This window comes from Fusarium falciforme, chromosome 12 (genome assembly GCF_026873545.1).
Source record: "Fusarium falciforme chromosome 12, complete sequence".
Classification (NCBI taxonomy): domain Eukaryota; kingdom Fungi; phylum Ascomycota; class Sordariomycetes; order Hypocreales; family Nectriaceae; genus Fusarium; species Fusarium falciforme.
In genome coordinates, this window is record NC_070555.1 from 1215908 (window position 1) to 1236592 (window position 20685).

The window sequence follows — 20685 nt, forward strand, 5'->3', positions numbered from 1 at the left end:
TGGTTCTTGCGCTAAACCACGTTCCGCCTGCTAGACTGGCTCTAGCGGTGATCCTTGGCGCGTTAGGTTCTGGCTACCACGTCCTTATCACGAGGTTACGAGCTTGTTGTCGTTGGAGGTTGATGCTCTTGAGGTCGATGAAGTGATGCAACATGTAGAATAGTCACTGGTCAAGTCCAACTTGCCCTTCAACCCATTCCCACTCCAAGGGAATTTCTGACTGCCCACCCCTGTCTTCTACTAGCCCCCCATGGCTGCATATTCCGCGCTCCTGGGTGAGCCACCAACAAAGTCACCCAACCAACCCCGCCCCATTCCCGAGTTCCGCGGGCTGCGCGGATCAGGCAAAAGCCAACGGTGGAGGGTGTGACGCTGCAGTCCAGGGAATAGAATCCAGTCGTCCGTAGCGTTGCGACCCTGACGACCGTTACACGCTTGAGCTGATGATTGGCTGACGGAAGAGAAGCGCGTCAAAACCGTCTGGAAGGGCATGGGCCAGGATGGTGCAGACTGTGTTGGGGGTTGTCAGACACTTTGCAGCAGGGTGGGTAGGGGTTAACCATGGTAATGGTGTCTGCATGATTCTGACATGAACCACTATGACGGTGTTGGTGGTCTGCTCGGATAATTAAAGCAGTTGGGAGTTCTGACAATGGCGGTTCGGGGGCCAAACAAAGTCAAAATGTGGCTGCAAGGTTCAGAGTCCGACGCCACCGATCTCGTTGTTTGAGGGCTCGGTCCAATGACGCGGTTATTCACAAACAAGCGAGCGAGCTAACGGCATCTCAACTCTGAACATTTCTTCATAAACTTGCATACTCCCAGCCTCAGGTACCAGCGAAACCCATCTAGGCTGACCCGGAATCTAGGGCGATGCCAGGAAAGACACAAAAAGTTTAGAAGCTGGAAGGGCAGGATCATCGCCGCGTCCATCGTAGTGGTGTATGGAAGGGATCATGTGCTCAGCATGCGAAGGTAAGCGTATTCGTAGGCCGGACGCCCGATGAGTTGTGCTGGCTGCTTACCTGTCAGCAAGAAGCAAGTTTCTAAACAGACTTCTTCCTATACCAGCCCACTCAAAGATAAAAAACCTGTTTTGTTTCTTCAAATGAGCGGCAACTGTCTATCAAAGACCATGTGCAACAGCGAATAGGATGTAGTAGGAGTCATACTCGCCCCCTGTGGAACACATGGTTAGCCGGCGGCCGCTACTGCAAAGCTGCGGCGTCAGATCGATCGTGCAACGATTTAAATCTAGATAGTGGCCGAAAACAGCCAAAGGCTTGTTCTTCCCCTTGTCAAGTATAAAATCAGTTGCTGAGATGTTATATCTAGCTGTCCAAACCCCTCTACGATAAGGGTGAGAAGGGCGGAACAACTAACCTAGACCCCAACCGTCGATGTCTAGCTGATAGATGACCGATTAGCTCAGCGTGCAAGTTGGATCCGGACGTTTCAGTTGTTCAACTCCGTGGATGAATTTCTCTTTTCAATGTTTCATGCATCAAACTAACGTCCGCTGCTCACCGTGCTCACCAGCTAATATCGATCTCATGTTCCACAGCGCTATGTAATGTACATGTCCATATTACCCAATTTTTAGCCTCCAATCAGCAGGAAAAGCTCTCCATCCTGAAAGCAGATGAGTTCAGTGGCTACAGACGTCTGGCAAGACTCCTCGCGGTGCAACGGAATGAAGCTTACGGCCAGCAAGAAACCCTCATCAGGTCGCCCTAGTCTGTCAGGGATGGGGGACTTTTTGTCAGGGCTGCGCCTTGTCGTACGCAAAGCACTCAGGACACATACAAATACCTCTTCTATCTCTTTAACACAAAGCTTTCAGCGCTTTGGTGTTCAGATGTCGGCATGGCGACCCTCGAGGCAGTTATTCTGTATGATATCTCTATTAGACGTTGATGCTTGGCACATTGCTACTTCTGAGATGAATAAAAGATCTAAGTATCACTCTAGCTGGTACCCAAAAAATCCAGAGAGTTACTGCCTAGAACTATCGGGATACTGGCATCAGGATTCATTACTAAGACACTCACATTCAAGCGAATGACACATGTGTATGGCAACCAGAAGGTCCACTGGAACTCGACGTAATCCAGTAGAGGACTTCTTTGCGCTGACATTGTCACACACAAATATTCCCCCATGAGAAATCTTTTGATATTTAGGCTGATGGGGACCATGTGCGAGTGTTAGGTCTGATGGTTGCCAGTATCCTTCTGATGGTCATAGATTCTGCTCCCAGAAATGACCCTCGGATTGAAGTTTAAACAACCGAAATTTTTTAACATAATTACAATATGAAGACCCAATGTCGTAGACAATTATAATAAGAGTCTTGGGTGAATGGTGAAGCTGCCATGTTGCTACTCTTTTCTATGGGTGCAAACATACAGGAGTGAAAATCCCAAATCCGGTATAAGATAGTGCACAGAAGCCGCCTGGGATTACTTTCTGGCTTGTTTTTCCTTCTTTTTTTTTTTTTTTCTTCCCTTATGTCTACGTATGATCCTATCATCCCGCAAAACGGTGTCAGTCCGTGAGGAAGGAAAAGTTCGGCGAATTTGTCGGTGACTGGAGGTCGAGGCTACGATGTGGCGTTCAGCAGAAAAGTAAGCGCAACTCCGAGACAAACACAGCTTTGCAGCCAGACTTTTGAAGCTATTCCTTGAAGTTTTATATCTTGTACAAAGATGAATCCCCTTGGGTTCCATAGTCCAAGTTCTCGGTGCTCGGACTTTAATAGCCCGTGCCCACTTGTTCTCGGTGATTTCGGTTGAGCACAGACCGAGATTCGGCGTTGCAAAAAAGAGTGTGACGGCCAATTTCCTTCCTAGGAGAAAATTCGAGGTAAGATTAAGTACGTACAAGGTAAAAAAAACACTATAAAGTCTCGTGATGAAATATTACTCTGATAGAATCCTCACGACACAGGCTGACCAAATGCCGTTCCTGAGATCCCCCAATATTGCCATTCGCGGATAATCTCGACGATCACACAACCCCAGAGCCAAGGACACCTTGTCCCATTTCAGACCTCAAGCCGAGGTAGGTCCTTATGCGCGCCAAACAGACCCCAGCCGCTGAGGTGATGCCCTCACCGCATCTGCCACCCGGAACCTTAACCTACTGTGGGGGATCCTCGACAAAGCCTTAGAGGACGAGACTTTTACCCCACGGTTTTGTTGACAGCTTGCGGGGTCGTGGGGTAGGTCAGGTATAATAAGGTTATGTGCGTGCGGGCTTGGAAATTCTCGTGTGTTGCGCTGTCACTTTGCTACTCGTGTCATGATGTGGTCAGGCGTGTATCGCCTTCAGGGCTTGCTTCTCTGTATCTCGCTCTTGGCCTCAGTGGTTGAGTCTATAACTGTTCATGCAAATGGAATCAGATATGTAGGCGTCCAGAATTACACGTCCAGGTAAGCTTCTCATCACCATCATCAAAGGCTGCCTTGACTAAGATTTCTCTACAGGATCAACACCTTTTGGGGCATCAGATATGCTGAGCCTCCCGTCAAGGAGTTGAGATGGAGGGAGCCAGTGCCCTTCAATACTAGGTGGCGAGGTGTCAGGCACGTCAGGGCGACAGAACCTCCCCCGGCGTGCTGGCAGAGCACGCCCGCCTGGCGCGCCAATATACAGTCTGATCTCTGGCAGGATGAGGATTGCCTGCGCCTTAACATCCAGACGCCGATGGATCCAGCACCTCACCGGCTACCTGTGTTGGTCATGATCCATGGTGGAGGTGAGTTCCCTCTTCGGCTTGGATCTACCGGATGTTAACATCTTCGAGGCTACCTGGCAGGAAGTACGCAGTTTACAACAGGAGACAGCCTGGTCCACCAGTCCAACGGTTCCGTGATCTATGTGTCTATTCAATATCGCCTAGGCGCCCTTGGCTTCCTGGGCGGAGATGAGCTAAGAGGTGACGGAACGCAAGGAACATGGAACGCTGGTTTGCTCGATCAGCGACTTGCTCTCGACTGGGTTCGGGATAACATCCAATACTTTGGCGGTGATCCCACAAGAATCACTATCACAGGCAGCAGCGCTGGTGGTGGTTCTGTGGCCCTGCAGATGGTCATGTACGGCGGTAGACCAACCAATCCCCCATTTCAAGCAGCCATCCCAGGTATGGCATCCACCATAATCTCCCATCTCTGCTAACACGTCACTAGAGTTTCCTTGGTGGACGCCCATGTATGGAAATGATTGGGTTCAGGACCAATACAAACGTTTCCTTGAAGCTGCCGACTGCGACTCAATCAGCTGCTTGAGAAAGCTGCCAATCGAGGCTATCCAAGCAGCGACTCGGACTGCCAGCGAGTCAGCATATGCCGACAAGAAATACGCCTTTGGAACATTTTACTGGGGTCCAACAATTGACGGCCGAATTATCGAGGCGAACCTTCAGGAAGAATTCCGACAGGGACACTTCACAAAGGTGCCTATCCTGGTGGATCGAAATTTCGACGAAGGCTTCATCTTCTCCAATACGTCCGTCGCCACCGATGAAGACGCCATGTCTGATCTTGCATCTCTGTGGCATGATGACACTGGCTATTATGCCGATACTGTTTGGAGTCTATACCCAGAGTCAAGCTACAACACTTGTCACCTCAGTAAACTGCCAGTTTACGACCTTTTGAAGAAGGCGGGGGCCATCAACAACACCCTCACCAATAGCTTCATCAGAAGATCGGCGCTTTTCGGTGATGCACTCGTCGGCTGTCCAACCACGTACATGGCCCAGGCGGTGGCCAAAGCAGGCATACCAGCCTATAAGCTGATCTTCAACTCTGGATATCAGTTCCACTCTGCAACTGACAAGTTTGTGTACAGCAACTACACCAACGGTTCGTCACAATCCATTCGCTAAGCCATTTTATCCCACTAACAAATTGTTACAGCTGACGGGTCTCGGATCGCCCAGGGTGCCCAAATTCCCGGCAACGCCACTGTGGCCACCCTTTTGAGACAATACATTCTCTCGTTCACCATGTTCCATGAACCAAACGGCCTCGGTCCCGACAGCCATTATGTCCCCGAGTGGCCTAGATACACGTCACAAAAGCCGAAGGCTTTGTATCTGGCGAATTCGGGTGTCGAGGTGGTTGATGACTTTGAGTCTTCTGTCCAATGCCACTTCTTTCGAATGGGACGTGGAAACAATGCTGGCTTGTGGCCAGACTGGTAGCTCACCTCCTACGGAAGCCTGTTGGAAGGTTAAGGCTACAAGAAAATATATGATGGAAGCATTGAGCTGTACTGCAAGCAGTGTTGTGGGCATATGGTAGCTGCACTGTAAGGCAGAGCTCGTCTGCAAAATCATTACTTCAGCTCTTGCCTTATAAACTTGAAAAGACAAGAAAAGTCTTCGTCACACTTCAGTCAGGGGCTCAAGTTTGGTTACATGTAACCTATATTAAGTATTAAGTGTTTGTTAGAAGTACGCAAGGAAATCCAAGAGAGTGTTTGTTGTTGGTTAAAAATATGAAGGAGATTGTTCTTTTGTCTATGAAAAGTGAATAAGTCCAAGTCAATCCGATCTACCAGATCAGAGGATATCTATCAAGTCGCTGTCAATCAAAAACGCTCCCAGTACATACCGTACCATGTCTATATGCCAATGTCAATGTCTATACCCATTTCTAAAAATCACTCCAAAAACGCCCCTTAGGTGTCTATTCCCTACCCGCCTTTCCCTCATCGCGGTCAGCAGGTGTGCTAATGATAGTTCGACTCTCGCTACCATTAGGTAGGCTCTCTCCAACTGCAAGCCGGTTCGCCTCAAGGTCACGTTCAGGTGAGCTTCGGTCATTTGCAGCCCGAGAAGAGATTTGGTTGAGCACAAACTGCTCGCTTTGCTCAGTACTGAAACGAACAAACTTGTCATGCTGCGCCTGCTCGTTTTGATGTGCTTCGGCCTCAGCCAACAAGCACCTCTTGCGGACAGACCAAGCGCTTGTTACATGAGTGACCAACCACCAGGAGAAGAGGATGGGAAGCGTTGTGCCGATATTGGCCCGGCAGCCAGACCAAATTCCGACAAGCAAAAGGTAGGTGTTGTGCGATGGCAAGGCCCATGACCAGTGGTAGAAGCCGGGCGTGAGCTCGAAGGGGTAAACGACGGAGGCGATGTTGGTGATGATCCATGTGAGAAGGAAGAAGGCAAAGAACTGCATGGGAATGAGAGTTCCGACTATTGTGTCGATAGTCAGGTAGTTGATGTCCATGTAGAACCAGATGCACATCCACGTCTCAACGAATTGGCCGGCTGTCACACCCCAGTCCTCGCGGAAAGCCCAAATGTATCCGGCCATGCCCAAAGCGGAGACAAAGGTAAAAATCTTTCCAGTGCAGAGTCGGAAGACGTACACGTCCCGTTTGGACTGGCCCGCAAGCATATTGGCCCCGCCAGTGATGCCATTCAGACCCATCTGAAAAAAGAATTGCATGATGATAGGCATCACCATGGACACTGTGTTGAGGAGCATTCGGGCTCCTTGGTTGGTAGGCATGATGTCCCACTCGGACGCTGTGAAGGGGTTGAGGAGCGCAGAGACTGAGGCCGGCCTTGTCAAGTTGGCGCCCTTCAGCACATCGGGGTTGGATAGCGGATAAAACTTGGACGCGGCGGCAACAAGAGACTGAATGCTACCCTTGAGAGACATGAAAGCAGATGGGTAGTATGCGCTGTTGTAGATGTAGGTGACAGCATCGTTGGGGTTGTAAGCAGTCGTGTTGTCGCCTTCGATGGTGCTCAGGAGTCGATCGGATGCGCCAGAGTGTGTATAGACGGCACCCCAGTAGCCATGGTTGCAGACGGCATCGCGCAGTGATTCGGGGGTAGGATAATCGGAGGACTTGGCGAACTTGACAGTGGGAAAATGCTTTGACTCCAGGGCACTGTAAGCACCCGAGATGGACCGGCCAATGTCTCCATTGTCGTAGTCGACGGCGAGAATCTTGAGGTTATGCAGGCGCGAGTTGGACTTGAACATGCTACCAAACATGTACGACATGTTCGCGAGGAAGAGGAGCTGTATCAACACACCGGTCATAATGACGGGGATGATGTAGGCCTTCAATTTTCCAGCCCAGGCCGAAGAGCTCGCGGGCTCTCGGTTGGTGGATCGGGGAGGTATTATCGTCATGGTGTTTTTGGTTTGTGAGTTGCAAGCTGTTGACTTGTTTCTTAAGGGGTGGTTAGCACGAGTAATCCATCCATCTTCAAGCGGCGGAGACGAGTTCATATGTAAAGGATCTGGACTGAGGTCGGCGGTTTGCCCCTGGACGGTATCGGGGTTATAGTCGCCGTGTCGCCGTGTCGCCGACCCCCGTGTTGGTTATAAATCTCGGCAGCCGCATGAATTGCTCGCCTCTTCGGTCTTCGGAAGTCAGCCCGGGCCTCAATGAGGCTTACCTATCCATAATGGCAGCTTAAAGCAGACCACTTGCGCTGCCCAAACGATGGGTTCTGGGCTGTCGGGTCAGATCCAGGTGTTTTGTGATTGGCTCCTCTTGATTACTAAGCGGCAGTTCTCGGGATGTGGGCGGTGGTGTCTTTCGTGTTGAAGCACGTGCACCCCTGAAAGGCATGGATTTACGTCATATGCCCCCATATTTGGCTGAAGAAAACATTGACAGCTCAAGATAATCGTGTGGAAAAGCAATTATCTTAGTAGCTCGGCCTTCGCGACGGAGATAGACCCAGTTTATTGCCGTGTCGGTGTTGCGGGAAACTCCCAAACTGCCGCCTTTCTCATCACGAACCAAAACAGTGACTTGGCCGTAATTGCGGCAACTCAACGTCATGCGGCTGCTGTGCCCTGCGCAGAAGCCGATGATATCGGCATAGCCAACAATTTGGCTTGAAGTCAGTACAAAGATAAGCAAAATGCATGCACGAACATGTTATACTACGCCCTTCTCAATCCCTATTCATCGGTAACAAGGCAGAGGTGTTGTAACCTGCATCTACCAAGGGAATATCTCGGGATCGCGATAGATCTTGGGTTCACCTCTCTGGGAATTACCCCTGGAAATATTTCTGGAAATGATGGGAGACAAGGCAGGGACGAAGTTTTTGGTCCCCCCTGAGCGCCTCCCCTCAGCCTTATCGGGAACCTAATTTTGCCCGCCGCCGATGGTTCGGTGCCGAGCGACGCCGTGTCGGGTGCACGGGCTTAGTGCATGAGTGTTGCAAGGAAATCAGAGTTTACTCGTCATTCAGAGTCGATTGATAGCATCAGATTACCCTTATTATTCCGCCATAGACTGTGTAGAGAGAAGTTACAGTCTGTTCTGGAATCGGAACGGAGACGCCAGGCAGAGTGGCTGTTGCATCCCGTGTTGAAGGGTAAACTTAAACCTCATACACGGTGGCATTCGGCCTCTGAATCGATGGCATCCGCGCTTATTTGTTTTCTTTAATTATTAATCTAACCATGTTTACGTGGCAAGCACCACAATGGCCTGTTGTTAACCAAATCCTGTCTCCTTGGAGTTGAGAGTAATGGACGAGCCCTCGCCCAATTCATGGACTTTTCAATACAAAAAGATGAAGAACTGGAAATGATTGCTATTAATTGAATTCATACTGACCTCTTATGTAACAAAAGGCTGGTAAGCAGGGCAATTGAAGTCGTTTCCGATTTTGCCATAGGGTAGATCGGTCACTCGGATCACCATCTCGGTTTTTTAGGCATCCTAGCAACTCGCACAAACTGGCGGGGTCACCTCTAGCAACCCCATGTCAGTATTTCATCAGACATAACACTTATTGAAAGACGAGCTAAAATCTCATTTTACCGATATTCTTACGACGAAAAGTGAATAGGGTATCACAAACCATGTTTTTGACTCCGATGAGAATTATGGGTCCGTAAGAGCCGATGGCATATCTGAGGTATTACTGGCTGATAGAGAGTACAGGGAAGGCAGCACTACATGGCTGCATTGATAAGTACTTGCTAGCAGATCTTAGCATCGACGATGCCCCGCACACCTGACAACACAAATGAATTGATGGAGGAAACTCGTTGCCTGGCTACCTCAGTAGCCAGCCAGCATCCATGCCACTCGCTTATTGTTCTAGATGCCGTCGAACTCTTCCGTTGAATAACCGTGATTTATCCGCGAGGAAGTGCTTGAATCATGGTTCACACCATCAGACATTTTCATTCCAAGATCGTGAGGTTCGAGACCTCCCACCAAACGAGTCATACTAGTCAATTATAGTCATATTACATGCATTAAGTAGTATAGGTAAGTCTATATAGTTCGCTCTCTTACGGGCATCCAACTACTCTATGTACAAAGCAAGCTATTCTAACCGCTTGTTTAGGCGACAGGGCCAAAGAAGCTGAACTTGCCACTAGGGTCGTACTTCTTCTTCAAGCTCTGCAGGCGCTGCTGCCGCCACGACTCGCTGCCATACCACTGCTTAGGCGTCTCATCACCGTAGGCATAGTTGACATAGGCACGCTTCTCAGGCAGACCGGAGCCCTTGTGGAGGATGTAACGGAGCTGGTTGCCGAGCTTGGCAGCCTTCTCGTCCAGGTCAGCACCGGCGGGCTTGTAGGTGATGAGAGGGGCAGTGAGGAGGTTGGCATCACGGAAGGCAAAGGCGGCCGACTTGCTGTCGACTGCGCGGAGACCCTGGGTGGAGTAACCCTCGAACATGAAGAGGGAGTTGGCAAAAGGAGAGCCAGATCCGACGTTGGAGGCAAAGTGCTTCCAGGCCTTCTTCATGGCCTTGATGTCGTAAGACTGGAGGTACAGAGGGAAGCGGGGGTTGACAAGGCCATCCTTCTGGCAGGGAGCAGCGTCGAGGCTGATGCCAGTCCACTTGGCGAGGTCACGGTAGTCTCCAGAGTCGGGCGTGATAGCGAGAGGACCAATGTCGTGGAAAGGCTTGCTGATGGCGGCATCAACAGTCTTGACGCCTTCCTGGATGATCCAGAAGAGAATGATGGGCTGGCAAGGGTTAGCGACAGGCATGATGGTAGACAGGGAGGTGAATTACGTTGTTGGGGTCGGCGTCAGGGTTGTTAAGCCAGTAAGACCAGTTGATGACACCCTCAGGCTGCTTCCTGAGGAGATGGTCGTTGGCAGCCTGGTAAACCTCGGCGACCTGGTCACCACTGTAGACGAGGGTCTCGATGGCCCAGTCGCTGTGCTCAATGTCGTAGATCTTGACAGTGGCAGAGGTGACGATACCAAAGTTGTGGCCAGCACCCTTCATAGCCCACCAGAGGTCAGAGTTCTGGTTGATGGTCTTGATGGAACCGTCGGCGAGGACGACGCGAAGGGACACCCATTGGTCGGCGATGATACCATGGTGACCCTGGAGCCAACCGTGACCACCACCAAGGGCAGGGCCCATGTAGCTGACACACTCGCAAGTGCCAGTCACTATGGAGAGTCAGTACCATGTGTCGGGTGGAAGGGAGGTAGACGTACCAGTCTGCTTGCCAGCGGCCCAGAGGGTATCGGTGACTTTCTTGGAGGGGGCACCGCCACCGATCTTGACGGTCTTTCCGTCCTTGGCGACAGTAACACCGTTAAGCTGGTTCAGGTAGATCTCGATACCATGGTCCATACGAGCTAGAGTGGTGATGGCTCCATGGGCAGTGTTGTAAGCGAGGAAGGGGAGCTCCTTCTTGTTGGCATATTTGACCTAACAGAGTTATTACAGGTCCACGCAATGCCAAACAAAGGACCTACCGTTTCGGAAACATCCTTCTCCGTGCCAGGGACAACAACGACATTGATCGTGGGGGCACCCAGAACCGACCATCGAGTGGTGGCCTTGATAAAGTCATCAGAACCAGGGAAGTAAATCTTGGCAGACTTGGACAGCTTCTCTCCAAGCTTTCCAATGTCCTCAGGGCACTTTCCCCCCAAGCTCCCGCTGAGAGGAGTCGTGGCACAGACAGAGGTGGTCGCCCAGGCGGCGAGAGCCGTCAGGAGCTCGAGCTGAAACCAGCGCATTGCAAGACCAGAGACGCCACAGGGAGCGGATCAATTTCAAGGGGATCAAGTGTGGGAGTGCCTGCGGCCGTTTTGGAGGAGAAAAAAACTTCAGCTGCAGGAACAAGAGTCTAGTCTGGGCTGAACGAGTATTTAACCTGCATGCGGGATTTGGCACCGCCGCCTCACGACTCGCTGCATCAAGGATATCCATGATCACATTACGGAGGCAGCTTTCAAAAGTCTTCGGTCAAGAAAAAGCAATATCGACGCCACACTAGTAATAAATACAAGAGGTACATCAAGTTCGCTTAACCCCACTAAATGAGGTCAGAATATAGCAGGCTCGAGTCGGTAAGTAAAAATAACCTTCCCCTATAACCCCTGAAGTTATAGGGGAATTAGGGAGAGACCATACTGTAGTCAATCCCGGCGTGAAGTATCAGAAAGTAGTCACGGGGTTCAAGGATGTGGCGTTCATTAGCTTGGCCGAAAACTTTTGAAAGCTGCCTCCGTAAAAGAAGCCAAAATTCTCCCCTGGTTCTAGCGTTGTCAATTTCCCCATGCTTCTTTCCGGTGAGAGCAAAAAAAGCTCAAAGCCACCTTGAACCTTGCGAGTCTGTGCGGTCTAGATGCAGATTTAGCTGCCCCGTTCGAGTAAAGGCACCGGCGGCCCCTTAGCCCGCAACGGCTCCAAATGGTTCAAGCATGCTAGCGCGGACTACCCGGGTGGACCGGCAAATGAAGCCTGTTGTCGTCCAGCGGAAATCCTTCCGATTGAGTCAGGAACAGGGATCTACCGGGTGGTCCTCCACGGTCTGACGGCTAAGGGTTAACTGTAGTTCAAGTCCAATGCGGACCAGCCGGATCGACAAGTGAGGTCACAATCGCTCCGCTTCAAATCGAGCAGAGTCGTATGACAACTGGCGCCCGTAGAGATAGACGAGATCTCACAGAACGGGATCTCGAACATCTCAGCGCCAGGAACCGTTCCCCCCGGGGGCCCTGAAAAGAGCCCCTTGAATCGAACGATTGTGGCTTGCACCAAGACGTCTCCCCCTCCTGAATGGTACAGTTACACTGCGCAAGTGGCGTTTCTAGCTGCTTTACCTTGTCGAACTTCCGCTGCACCTTGGCGCGCCATTTTCAGCGACCAGCCATTGCTGATTCGGTGCCCTCTCAGCCCGAGCAAGTTCTCCTTCGGGAAGCTGCTGAACTCTCTAGCCTTGGTTTACTTAGTTTATTTATTATTATTATTATTATTATTATTATTTTTTTTTTTTTACAATTCATTCTTCCCTTGTTCCGTTAGGGCCAGAGGCGCAGCAGGCTGGACGTTAGAGACTTATCGCGTCAACGAGTCCGTTTCCTTGGTTTCGAGTCGTGGAGGTTCGAGAGCCTTGGAAGACTCTTCAGACTGGCCAAGCAAATACATATGGGGGCCCCATTCCGGAGCCAAGGCGCCGGGCCGCTCCTCTTTAACTTCTCTCGTTTCTTGGAGACGCTCGTGATTTGTTGTTTTATTCGTTCTTTGCCTTTCCCTTGTTGTCATGTCTAACGCCGCCGAGGCGGCTCAAGCTGCAGCTGCGGCTGCAGCAGCCTTTCGAGCTTCGGCCATTGAGTCTTGGACTCTTTACGCCATTGGTGTTCTGTCGACGTTTCTCCGATTTTATGCTCGTATGAGGGTTGCTGGCTTTAGAGGTCTCCAGACTGAGGATTACCTCATGGTCCTTGCTATTGTTTGCCTCCCTATGCTCAACTCCCGCCCACAGCTTCTGACTTTTGTTAGTGCTTCTACACTGTCCAAACGAGTCTGGCCTACAGCATCGGAAGCCTTGCACATGGCTTGGCCAACAATGGCATGACCGACGCAGAGCGTGCGGCCCTGTCACCAAACGACCCCGAATACCGATTCAGGTATGTTTTCTACCGACGAAGAGTAGAGACACAGCAACTAATCGTCTTTTTAGAATAATCGGCTCCAAGATCCAAGTCGCTGGCTGGACCATCTACTCGGCTTTGATCTGGTGCTTGAAGCTATCGATGCTGTTCTTCTACACTCGACTTACCGTACGACCTCGCGATTATCCCACTCGAACTCGACGACTAACATGCTCCAGGATGGACTTGGTCGGCGATACGTCATTCGGATTTATATTGGATTTGCCCTCGTCATCGGCACTTTTATCGCAACAATGATCGCCGTCTTTGCAGGATGCCAGCCTTTCGACAAGTACTGGCAGATCAACCCCAATCCTGGCAGTACGTCTTTTCCTTCCATCATCAATCCACCTGAGCTAACCAAAGACTTCAGCTTCCTGTCAAGCCGCCATCTCCAGGCCCATCGTGTGGGTATCGTTCGCCGCAAACGTCTCGACCGATATATATCTCATCGCCATCCCTCTTCCCATGCTGTGGGGATCCAGCTTGAAGATGATCAAGAAGATCGCTTCCACTTTCATCCTTGGTGCAGGTATCTTTGTCCTTGTTTGCGCCATTCTGAAGAGTGTCTTCGTCCTGGTGGTAAGTCTACGTGCTGGCCCTCTAATTTAACCTCACTGACCCTTGAAACAAGGACCCCGTTCATGGAGCACAGCTTGCCGGAGCATGGGGCACACGAGAAACTTTTGTCGCCGTCATCACGACCAACCTTCCTGTTCTCTTCCCTCTTTTTAGGATATGGCTCACTCCGTTTTTCGGAAGTGTACTACGGTCGTCCCAGAAGACGTACCAAACACCATCAGGCTTCCGTACCATCGGTGGCGGCGGCGGTCGAAGCCGAAGCCAAAGCCGTCGTGGCCCTCCGACCGCCAATCCCATCTCCGCCAACCTTTCTTTCAACGACAGCGAGGAGCGCATCGTGAAGGGAGAGGCACATACTTTGAGGGAGTTCCCATCACCGGATTCCAGCAGCAACAACAATAATCCCTTCAATGGCATTGTAGTGTCGAATATTGTCGAAATAAAACACGAAAACAAGGCGGGTCGGACAAGCAAGTATGGTGTAGACCCACCAGGTGGATGGTAATTCAGAAGGATATAGAGGATTTGGGACGGTTATGGAAAAATAGATGGTATCATAATAGATCAATCCAAGTTACGACCTTTCTTATGTCATGTTCTGCTGTCTCCATACGATAATACTGAGCAATGTTCACTGGAGTTGTTGTTCTTGATGACAGAAAACGCTTCGAGGCCAGGGTTTGTCGCACTACTCATCACCATTGCCCACCAAAACCAGGGGTCAAAACTGGCATCTTGTCACCATGATCGGCTTAGTGTCTCGTAATGCTTTGTTTTGTCATCACGACATTATACAATTCAATCCAAACGCCAACCAGAACCAGCCACCAATGCCCACCATCACAGTCAGCTTACCTGTCTGGCAACAAGCTATTGAGACTAAATATGCACACTTGAAAATGGCAACTTTCTCACCTGAGCTACTTGTCTTTTGCATTCTCTCGGGAGTACGGACCGAGATGGTGCATGACAGGCCCCCACGATGAAAAAGCAAATCATCCCTGGCTCTGGGTTGTGGACTGTGCTGGGGTAAATCAAGTAGCTCACATGTCACCTCGGTCTCTTTTTTTGCTTTGAACAAGGGCTTGCATTACGAAAGCAGACTGGAGTCTCCTCTTCCCTCAGGCACCCCTGCATTTCAACTGACAGGCATCAACCAACACTCGAGCACACACCATAATCTCGCATAAGTCCAAGCTCTCACAGAAATGGAAGGAGGATTCTCACAATGCACAGCTGGAGCTGATCCTGTAATTAACTGGGTATGGACATCGGAAAGGTCGGCCATATGATGGTGTGAATCATGGTCTTTCGCGGACTTGTTGTTGCAGATAATAATGGTGCGGGCTACTAACGTTCATTACCTTTCAACCAGGTGCATATCTTGGCTCTTCATCTACTCGACTGACGTCCTGGTCAGCTCCAGACAAATGCGACGACGTCAAACCTACTCGCTGGGACTTGGGTCGAGGCGTGGGCTTGTAGCAGCCAACTAACCGCCAAAGCCCTTTATGAGGAGACAGGCCCTTGATTGTGATATCCATCACTATAGCACAAAAGAAGGAGAAGTTTAGGGTCAATGTCCTAACGGCAGCAAACTGAGAAAGAGGGGGACTCGCTTTGCCTTGGCTACGTAGCAGGAAGGGAGACAGTGTCCCTGAAACTAGCAAACTCAAGATTTGTTGCCTTCTACGACCAAAGACAGCTTTATGAAACTAGATATGATGTTCTAAGCGTTCTGTTTGGATGTTATGACTATGTTGAAAACCTTGCTCCTTGCTAGTATGTATGCCTAATACCCTCAGCGTCTTTATGCGCCGAGGAGTGCAAGCACAGTGATCAACAACCAGGCGTCTACCAGCACGTCAGAATTGTCACTTATTCAGTCTGTAATATGATACGATCCTGCCTTGCAAAACTCATCCTATGTTTTATAGCATTAGGTTTTGATGCTGTCATGTGTTTATTAGTGTGTTCTTTGATTTTGCGTCCGGCCAAGACGTCATTGAAAACGAAGAAAGCTCATCCACCCCTTGAAGTTCATGCCAGCTTCAGTGTTTCCGATTCCGGGAGCACTGAAGCCACGCCGGACTCTCCTTGGATAGAAAGATCAGTGCACCGCGGCCATCGTGGTTCTCTTGGAGTGTTAGTAAAAAGCTTATCTTGCTCCTTGCTGTGGGAAGTACTCACATTCTGGCCTCACAGGTGGTTCAGTGGCTCTCAGGATCCTACAAAAGCATCACTCAGTGGCAACTTCCAAATATCCTTGTCAGCTTGAACTGAGAAAATAAGATCTGGGTAATAGTTTGAATGTTTCTGTTCAGAGCAGTGAATACGATACTCTTCTGATATGAACTCGAGCCTTGTTCCTGTTCATCCATCACAGTCCCCTGCGTTCGGATTCATTGTGAACCATAATGCGCCTTTTCTGCAAGCGATTAACTTTTCCCACCCAGCTTGACTTCGTCAACGTAGATCTCCGTCACCGACACCGGTCCGAGATGAGGATGAGGATGAAGGTGTCGATGGCCAGCCAGAGGAGCAACGCAGGGTATTCATCCCTTCTGAGGATAAGGAAAGGCACCATCTTATATATAAAACGTACCTTTCTATCTGATTCTTCATGGCTATTGCCATAGAAGTCAAAATAATTAGGCTATGGTGTTACATAGTATTGGGTTTTAATCTCGTTCTGTATTAATGACTGTGTTTTTTTGGTGTTGTGGCTAATGGCTTCTCATCATCATTGCGGACAATAATAATGATCCATCACAGTCGCTAATGACTTTTCATCGCATCACAAGTCGGCACGTCGGCGGCATAGAGACCATTCAGCTGTTTTGAACACTACATCCCTTACTACAGATATCAAGATCCCCTCGTTCCTCTAACTGGACTCCTTCACCTCCTAATAAACTCGGAGCATGCCTCGGCTCCCGATCGCGACACTTGTCAGTCTCATCCATTACAATGAGATAGTAAGTAAAGATCAACCAATTTTCTCAAGATACTACAATAAAGGTCTCACAATTAAGGCTTCTCTAACCTTCTGGTATGTTTATGGTGTCTTAGACTCACGTGGGAACGTGGCAACTCCCTAGCCATGACTCTGATACAAGAGACATGGAACGCACAAGACACCTTGCGATTAACAACTGAATTAGAAATCTTAGGGCTTATAGTCATAATGCCTCTTCAATTACAGTTTGTCTGGCATCACTGTCACTGTGGTTGTTGTGTACGTCAAACATCTCTCTTCTCGCAGATACACCCTAAACAGTTACCACTCAATATAGAAAGGGAATTTGAATGCTTAGGTCTGAGACATATCAGTATCATTGAGGCATGAATGAATGCAGAGCTCTGATAAGTGACTACTGCGATATATTCAATCCACAGATAGCATCCACCTCGAACTGACATCGCGTGAAGAGACCTTAACCGAGCGGTTACATCGTGGGAAAACTTCCGATGGATATTGACCTACTGGCATTATTTAATCTTCTCTTTGAAGTATCAGGCATAGTTGCTAGCAGCATACTTCATAGTACAACATTTGCATAGCATCAAACCGAATATTGCAGAAGACCGAAACCGGTGGTCGTCCAACGTTTCCCAACGCAACTTGGCTCCCCTGCATAGTAACATCACCTTATTAGAGCGAGGCCGTAGTGAAAGTAACGAAAGTAATATCTGCAGTCAAAGGTTACACTTCGTATAGTAGATGTTGGTGCGCTGGTATCGGAGGCAAGAATTACTTGTCGCCCTGAACTATGACCCGTCAACGGAAAGCCTTAACTTTAAAGCAATGACTACTCTCCGGTCAAGTGGACTTCTACGAGAAGCTAGTAAGGAGCGACTGTTGGCATTGACCAGGTAGCATTCCAGAATGGTCGGCCACTTGGTTCGTATTCGAGAAGTGGCAGTTCAGAGTTTGTGGGCTAGCATGCAGGAACAGTTACATCGCCAGGAACAGGACCTGAACTAACGCAGACTCTAACGTTGAAATGGGAAAATGGAGCACTCCACCAAATCCCAATCGAAGTACATGGTTGTTGAGTCTTCAGAGCGTTGATGCGGGAAGGATGCAGAATTCCTAAACCCTGCGTTCAGCATGGAACCAACTGCTCGAGAAAGCCAACGCAAAAAATGACGAACCAACTGTCAATTGACCTTGCCAAGGATTACTTCCAACTCAAAAGCAACGACAGAGGGTTCAGATAGTGGCTTAAGATGGGATAGTAATAAGCTTAATACGAGATCCAATATTGACGCAATACCCTAGACGAGCGAGCACGCTGTTGAGACGTGAAATGTCTGGCATAGACATGCGAGGATCGACGCCCACATTAAGCATTAATACATACATTAAGGGACACATCATATACCGTTTACTATGAAACAGCCGAGGCGGATCTCTTACCACAGCATCGGTCATCGGAGCGTCAAGGGTAACATGCACAGGTACGTGGCGCAAACCAAGGTAACGTCAATCATCACACGTTGTTCAGTATGTGCGGCTCAAAACTAAAGTGTTATTCACAATGAATAAGAACAATGCTTTTACAGTTTGCAAGCCCTGGTGAGAATCGCCCTCAAAAGCGTTGCAGGGCGAAAGTCAAAAGATGCAGATCAGAAGCCATGTCCGGTTAAACCAGCTACCCAGAGATACCCCCAACCATGTCGCGCGAGTTGACGATTTAGTAGGCAGTCTCGCCGATCCTGAGTTCAGAGGTTAGCAGGCGAGATGTTTCAAGGGAGTGTGGGTTGTCTTACATGTTGCCGGGCTCCTGGTAGCGGGCGACGACGAAGCACTTGCCGTTGCCCTCGGCCTTGGCCATACCGACCTTGGTGGTGGACTTCCAGACAACCTGGGCTGGGAGGGAGTTAGCGACAATGATATTTGATGAATGTAAGGTAGGTACTCACTGTAGTGGCCGAAGGTCATGTAGTTGGTGCTGTCGATGGCCTGGCCGCTGTAGTCCTTCTTCTCATCGTTGAACATGTTGACAGCGTTGGTGAGAGGGGTCTCCTCGCCCTCACCACCCTGGTAGAGGTTCTCGCCGAAGCCGTCGGCACCAGAGTGGACGAGGCTGCCGATGCCAACAAGCTGCTTGGCGTACTCGAGAGCGCCGGCGGCAAGCTCGTCGTCCCAGACAAGGTCGGCGGTGCCAACGGCGGCACGGGCAGCGTTGTGGGCGTCGAGGGCACCCTTCTCGTCGGCGTTCAGGCTGCCGGAGGAAGAACCGGAGGAGCCGGAGCTGGCGGCAGGGGCGGAGGCGGCAGGGGCGGAGGTGGCCTTGGGGGCCTCGACGACGACAGTGGTCTGGGCGGGCTGCTCAGCCTGCTCGGGCTGAGAAGGCTTCCACTGCCACCAGCTGTGCTGCTTGCCCTGGCGCTGAGGAACGTAGGTGGGCTGGCTGCTGCCGTACTCGGTGACGACCTTGGTAACGTACTCGACGACGACGACGTCGTTCTGGGCGGCACGGCGGGCGTGGGGGTGGGCGACGGCGCCAGTGGCAGCCAGCATGGAAATGGCGAGCTTGGAGAAGTACATCTTGAAGATTTGGGATTGTTGTTTTTGGTCACCGGGACTGTAAAATCGTGAAAAAAAAGAATGAATGAATGAATGAATAGATCCTGCCGGGGACGAGTGAGCGAAGTCGAACGGGCTTGTAAAGGAGTGACAAGACTGGATGAGTCTGGAGAGGAAAGATCCAAAGGAAGGGATTGACGGGATCGATCGACTATATTATACTTGGCTCGCCATGGGTGAGAAGAGCTCTAAAGTCACCGCCTCAACTGTCCCTTGCCGCCCAGGTTGACGCCACTCGGCAAGTGGTAGGTAGGGCAATTCCCCTGGGGCACTTGGACCCGTGGTGCCATGGTCATGGCCAGTCCCTGGCTACGTAAGCCACGTCCTTCAAGTTTATTGACACAGCGGAGTCTGCACGTTTCAAGCCGTTGAAGCCCCGATGCACACTCGTGGATAATCGAGAGGTTGCGGGGATGAAAGAGACAGGGGCTGCTGGTGCTGCATGTGGGTCAACAACAAAGAGACTGTTCTGTTGTCTGCGATGGCCTCAAACCAAGTGCATGGTAAGGTAGAATGTTGGCGTGAGAATGCAAGAACCCCTGAAAGCCAAAGCTTTTCGTCTGGAGTTGTGTCCCTGGATAACTGGGTCCTTCATGATCAACCCGAGACTCCGGAACTCCCCTTTACGAGTTGGCGTGTGGGGACTGCCACACTGAAACTCGGCATACCAGTCCTTTAATATTGGTCGGGGACCAGATCTGGCCAGTGGTTTCATCTCTCGCACCTCGCCAAAGCAGACTAGAGACGAGATGACATGCCGGGGGGAGACATTTCCACTCGGAGCGCGGCATTTAACGCCACCATGCGAGGGTTCGGACTGGTGATGTGTTCGGGACGAAGAGGCCCCATCATCTCTCACAGACGATAGAGCGTAGCTTATTTGTGTCGATCCCGGTCTAGTAGGCGTTGAGGCGCTTCCAATATCGCTTGCTGTTCGTATTATTACCCAAGACATGGGGGAAGAGGCGCAAAGCCTTGACCTTGTTAAATTGCCCTCGTTCCCCCCTCATCTGACCCTGGCAGCTGGCGCCTGTGCCTGTGGTCTTTTTGCTTCTCGATGCACTGCACTGCACTGCTTCGCTGTCTCTGTTGATCTCCCTGCAAAGGGGCCCTCCGATCGGATCGGCCGCTCTCAGCCTTGAAAAAAAAAAGTCTGCCGGCTTCTTGACTCGGGCTTGTTACAGACTACTGCAAGGGATCCGAGGCGACACAACGATTGGCTGACAAAGGGTCAGTCGTCTGGTTTCTGGGCTCGGCGGCGCTGGAGATGGAGGCCTAACAGACCATCCACATGCATCCAGAATGCTGTGGAAACAACATCGTGCACAATGAAATAAGGGGAAACGAGACCAACTCAAAGAAAAAGAAGAACCGCCGAACGGGTAGCGTTTGATTGAAACAAGCCACTGGTTTCGCAGGTCGCCAAACACGCGGCCCCTTTTCTGTCTTGTGCGTTTTGTAAACAAAGGTGCGCGAGCTAGACGCCACAGCGCTTGTTTTTTCCTTTTGTTTTGTTCCAAAACCTGCTGTAGCTTACGGGACCTGCAGCGCCTCTGTAAAACGCAGGCAGGCTG

At 50.4% G+C, this 20685-nt stretch overlaps 5 protein-coding genes across 5 annotated transcripts; 2 read left to right on the plus strand and 3 right to left on the minus strand.

Annotated features, from left to right (window-relative positions):
• Window positions 1-3306: 3306 nt before the first annotated feature.
• Window positions 3307-5212, plus strand: NCS54_01416500 (Carboxylic ester hydrolase; the record flags this gene model as incomplete). The annotated part of the gene is made up of 5 exons (XM_053159325.1): window positions 3307-3434; window positions 3489-3760; window positions 3809-4147; window positions 4194-4871; window positions 4926-5212. The coding sequence occupies 5 exons, from the start codon at window positions 3307-3309 to the stop codon at window positions 5210-5212; spliced, it is 1704 nt and encodes a 567-aa protein (XP_053015300.1).
• A 487-nt stretch (window positions 5213-5699) lies between these two features.
• Window positions 5700-7172, minus strand: NCS54_01416600 (DUF3533 domain-containing protein; the record flags this gene model as incomplete). The annotated part of the gene is made up of 1 exon (XM_053159326.1): window positions 5700-7172. The coding sequence occupies one exon, from the start codon at window positions 7170-7172 to the stop codon at window positions 5700-5702; it is 1473 nt and encodes a 490-aa protein (XP_053015301.1).
• Window positions 7173-9360: 2188 nt separating this feature from the next.
• On the minus strand, window positions 9361-11013 carry NCS54_01416700 (FAD-binding PCMH-type domain-containing protein; the record flags this gene model as incomplete). The annotated part of the gene is made up of 4 exons (XM_053159327.1): window positions 9361-9996; window positions 10046-10434; window positions 10483-10699; window positions 10747-11013. The coding sequence occupies 4 exons, from the start codon at window positions 11011-11013 to the stop codon at window positions 9361-9363; spliced, it is 1509 nt and encodes a 502-aa protein (XP_053015302.1).
• Window positions 11014-12542: 1529 nt separating this feature from the next.
• Window positions 12543-14020, plus strand: NCS54_01416800 (Hypothetical protein; the record flags this gene model as incomplete). Its single annotated transcript, XM_053159328.1, has 6 exons — window positions 12543-12731; window positions 12782-12909; window positions 12963-13062; window positions 13113-13254; window positions 13307-13515; window positions 13568-14020. The coding sequence occupies 6 exons, from the start codon at window positions 12543-12545 to the stop codon at window positions 14018-14020; spliced, it is 1221 nt and encodes a 406-aa protein (XP_053015303.1).
• Window positions 14021-18215: 4195 nt separating this feature from the next.
• Window positions 18216-19207, minus strand: NCS54_01416900 (SCP domain-containing protein; the record flags this gene model as incomplete). The annotated part of the gene is made up of 3 exons (XM_053159329.1): window positions 18445-19207; window positions 18292-18391; window positions 18216-18237 (listed from the first exon to the last, which is right to left on the minus strand). The coding sequence occupies exons 1-3, from the start codon at window positions 19070-19072 to the stop codon at window positions 18216-18218; spliced, it is 750 nt and encodes a 249-aa protein (XP_053015304.1). The 5' UTR covers window positions 19073-19207.
• Window positions 19208-20685: the final 1478 nt, after the last annotated feature.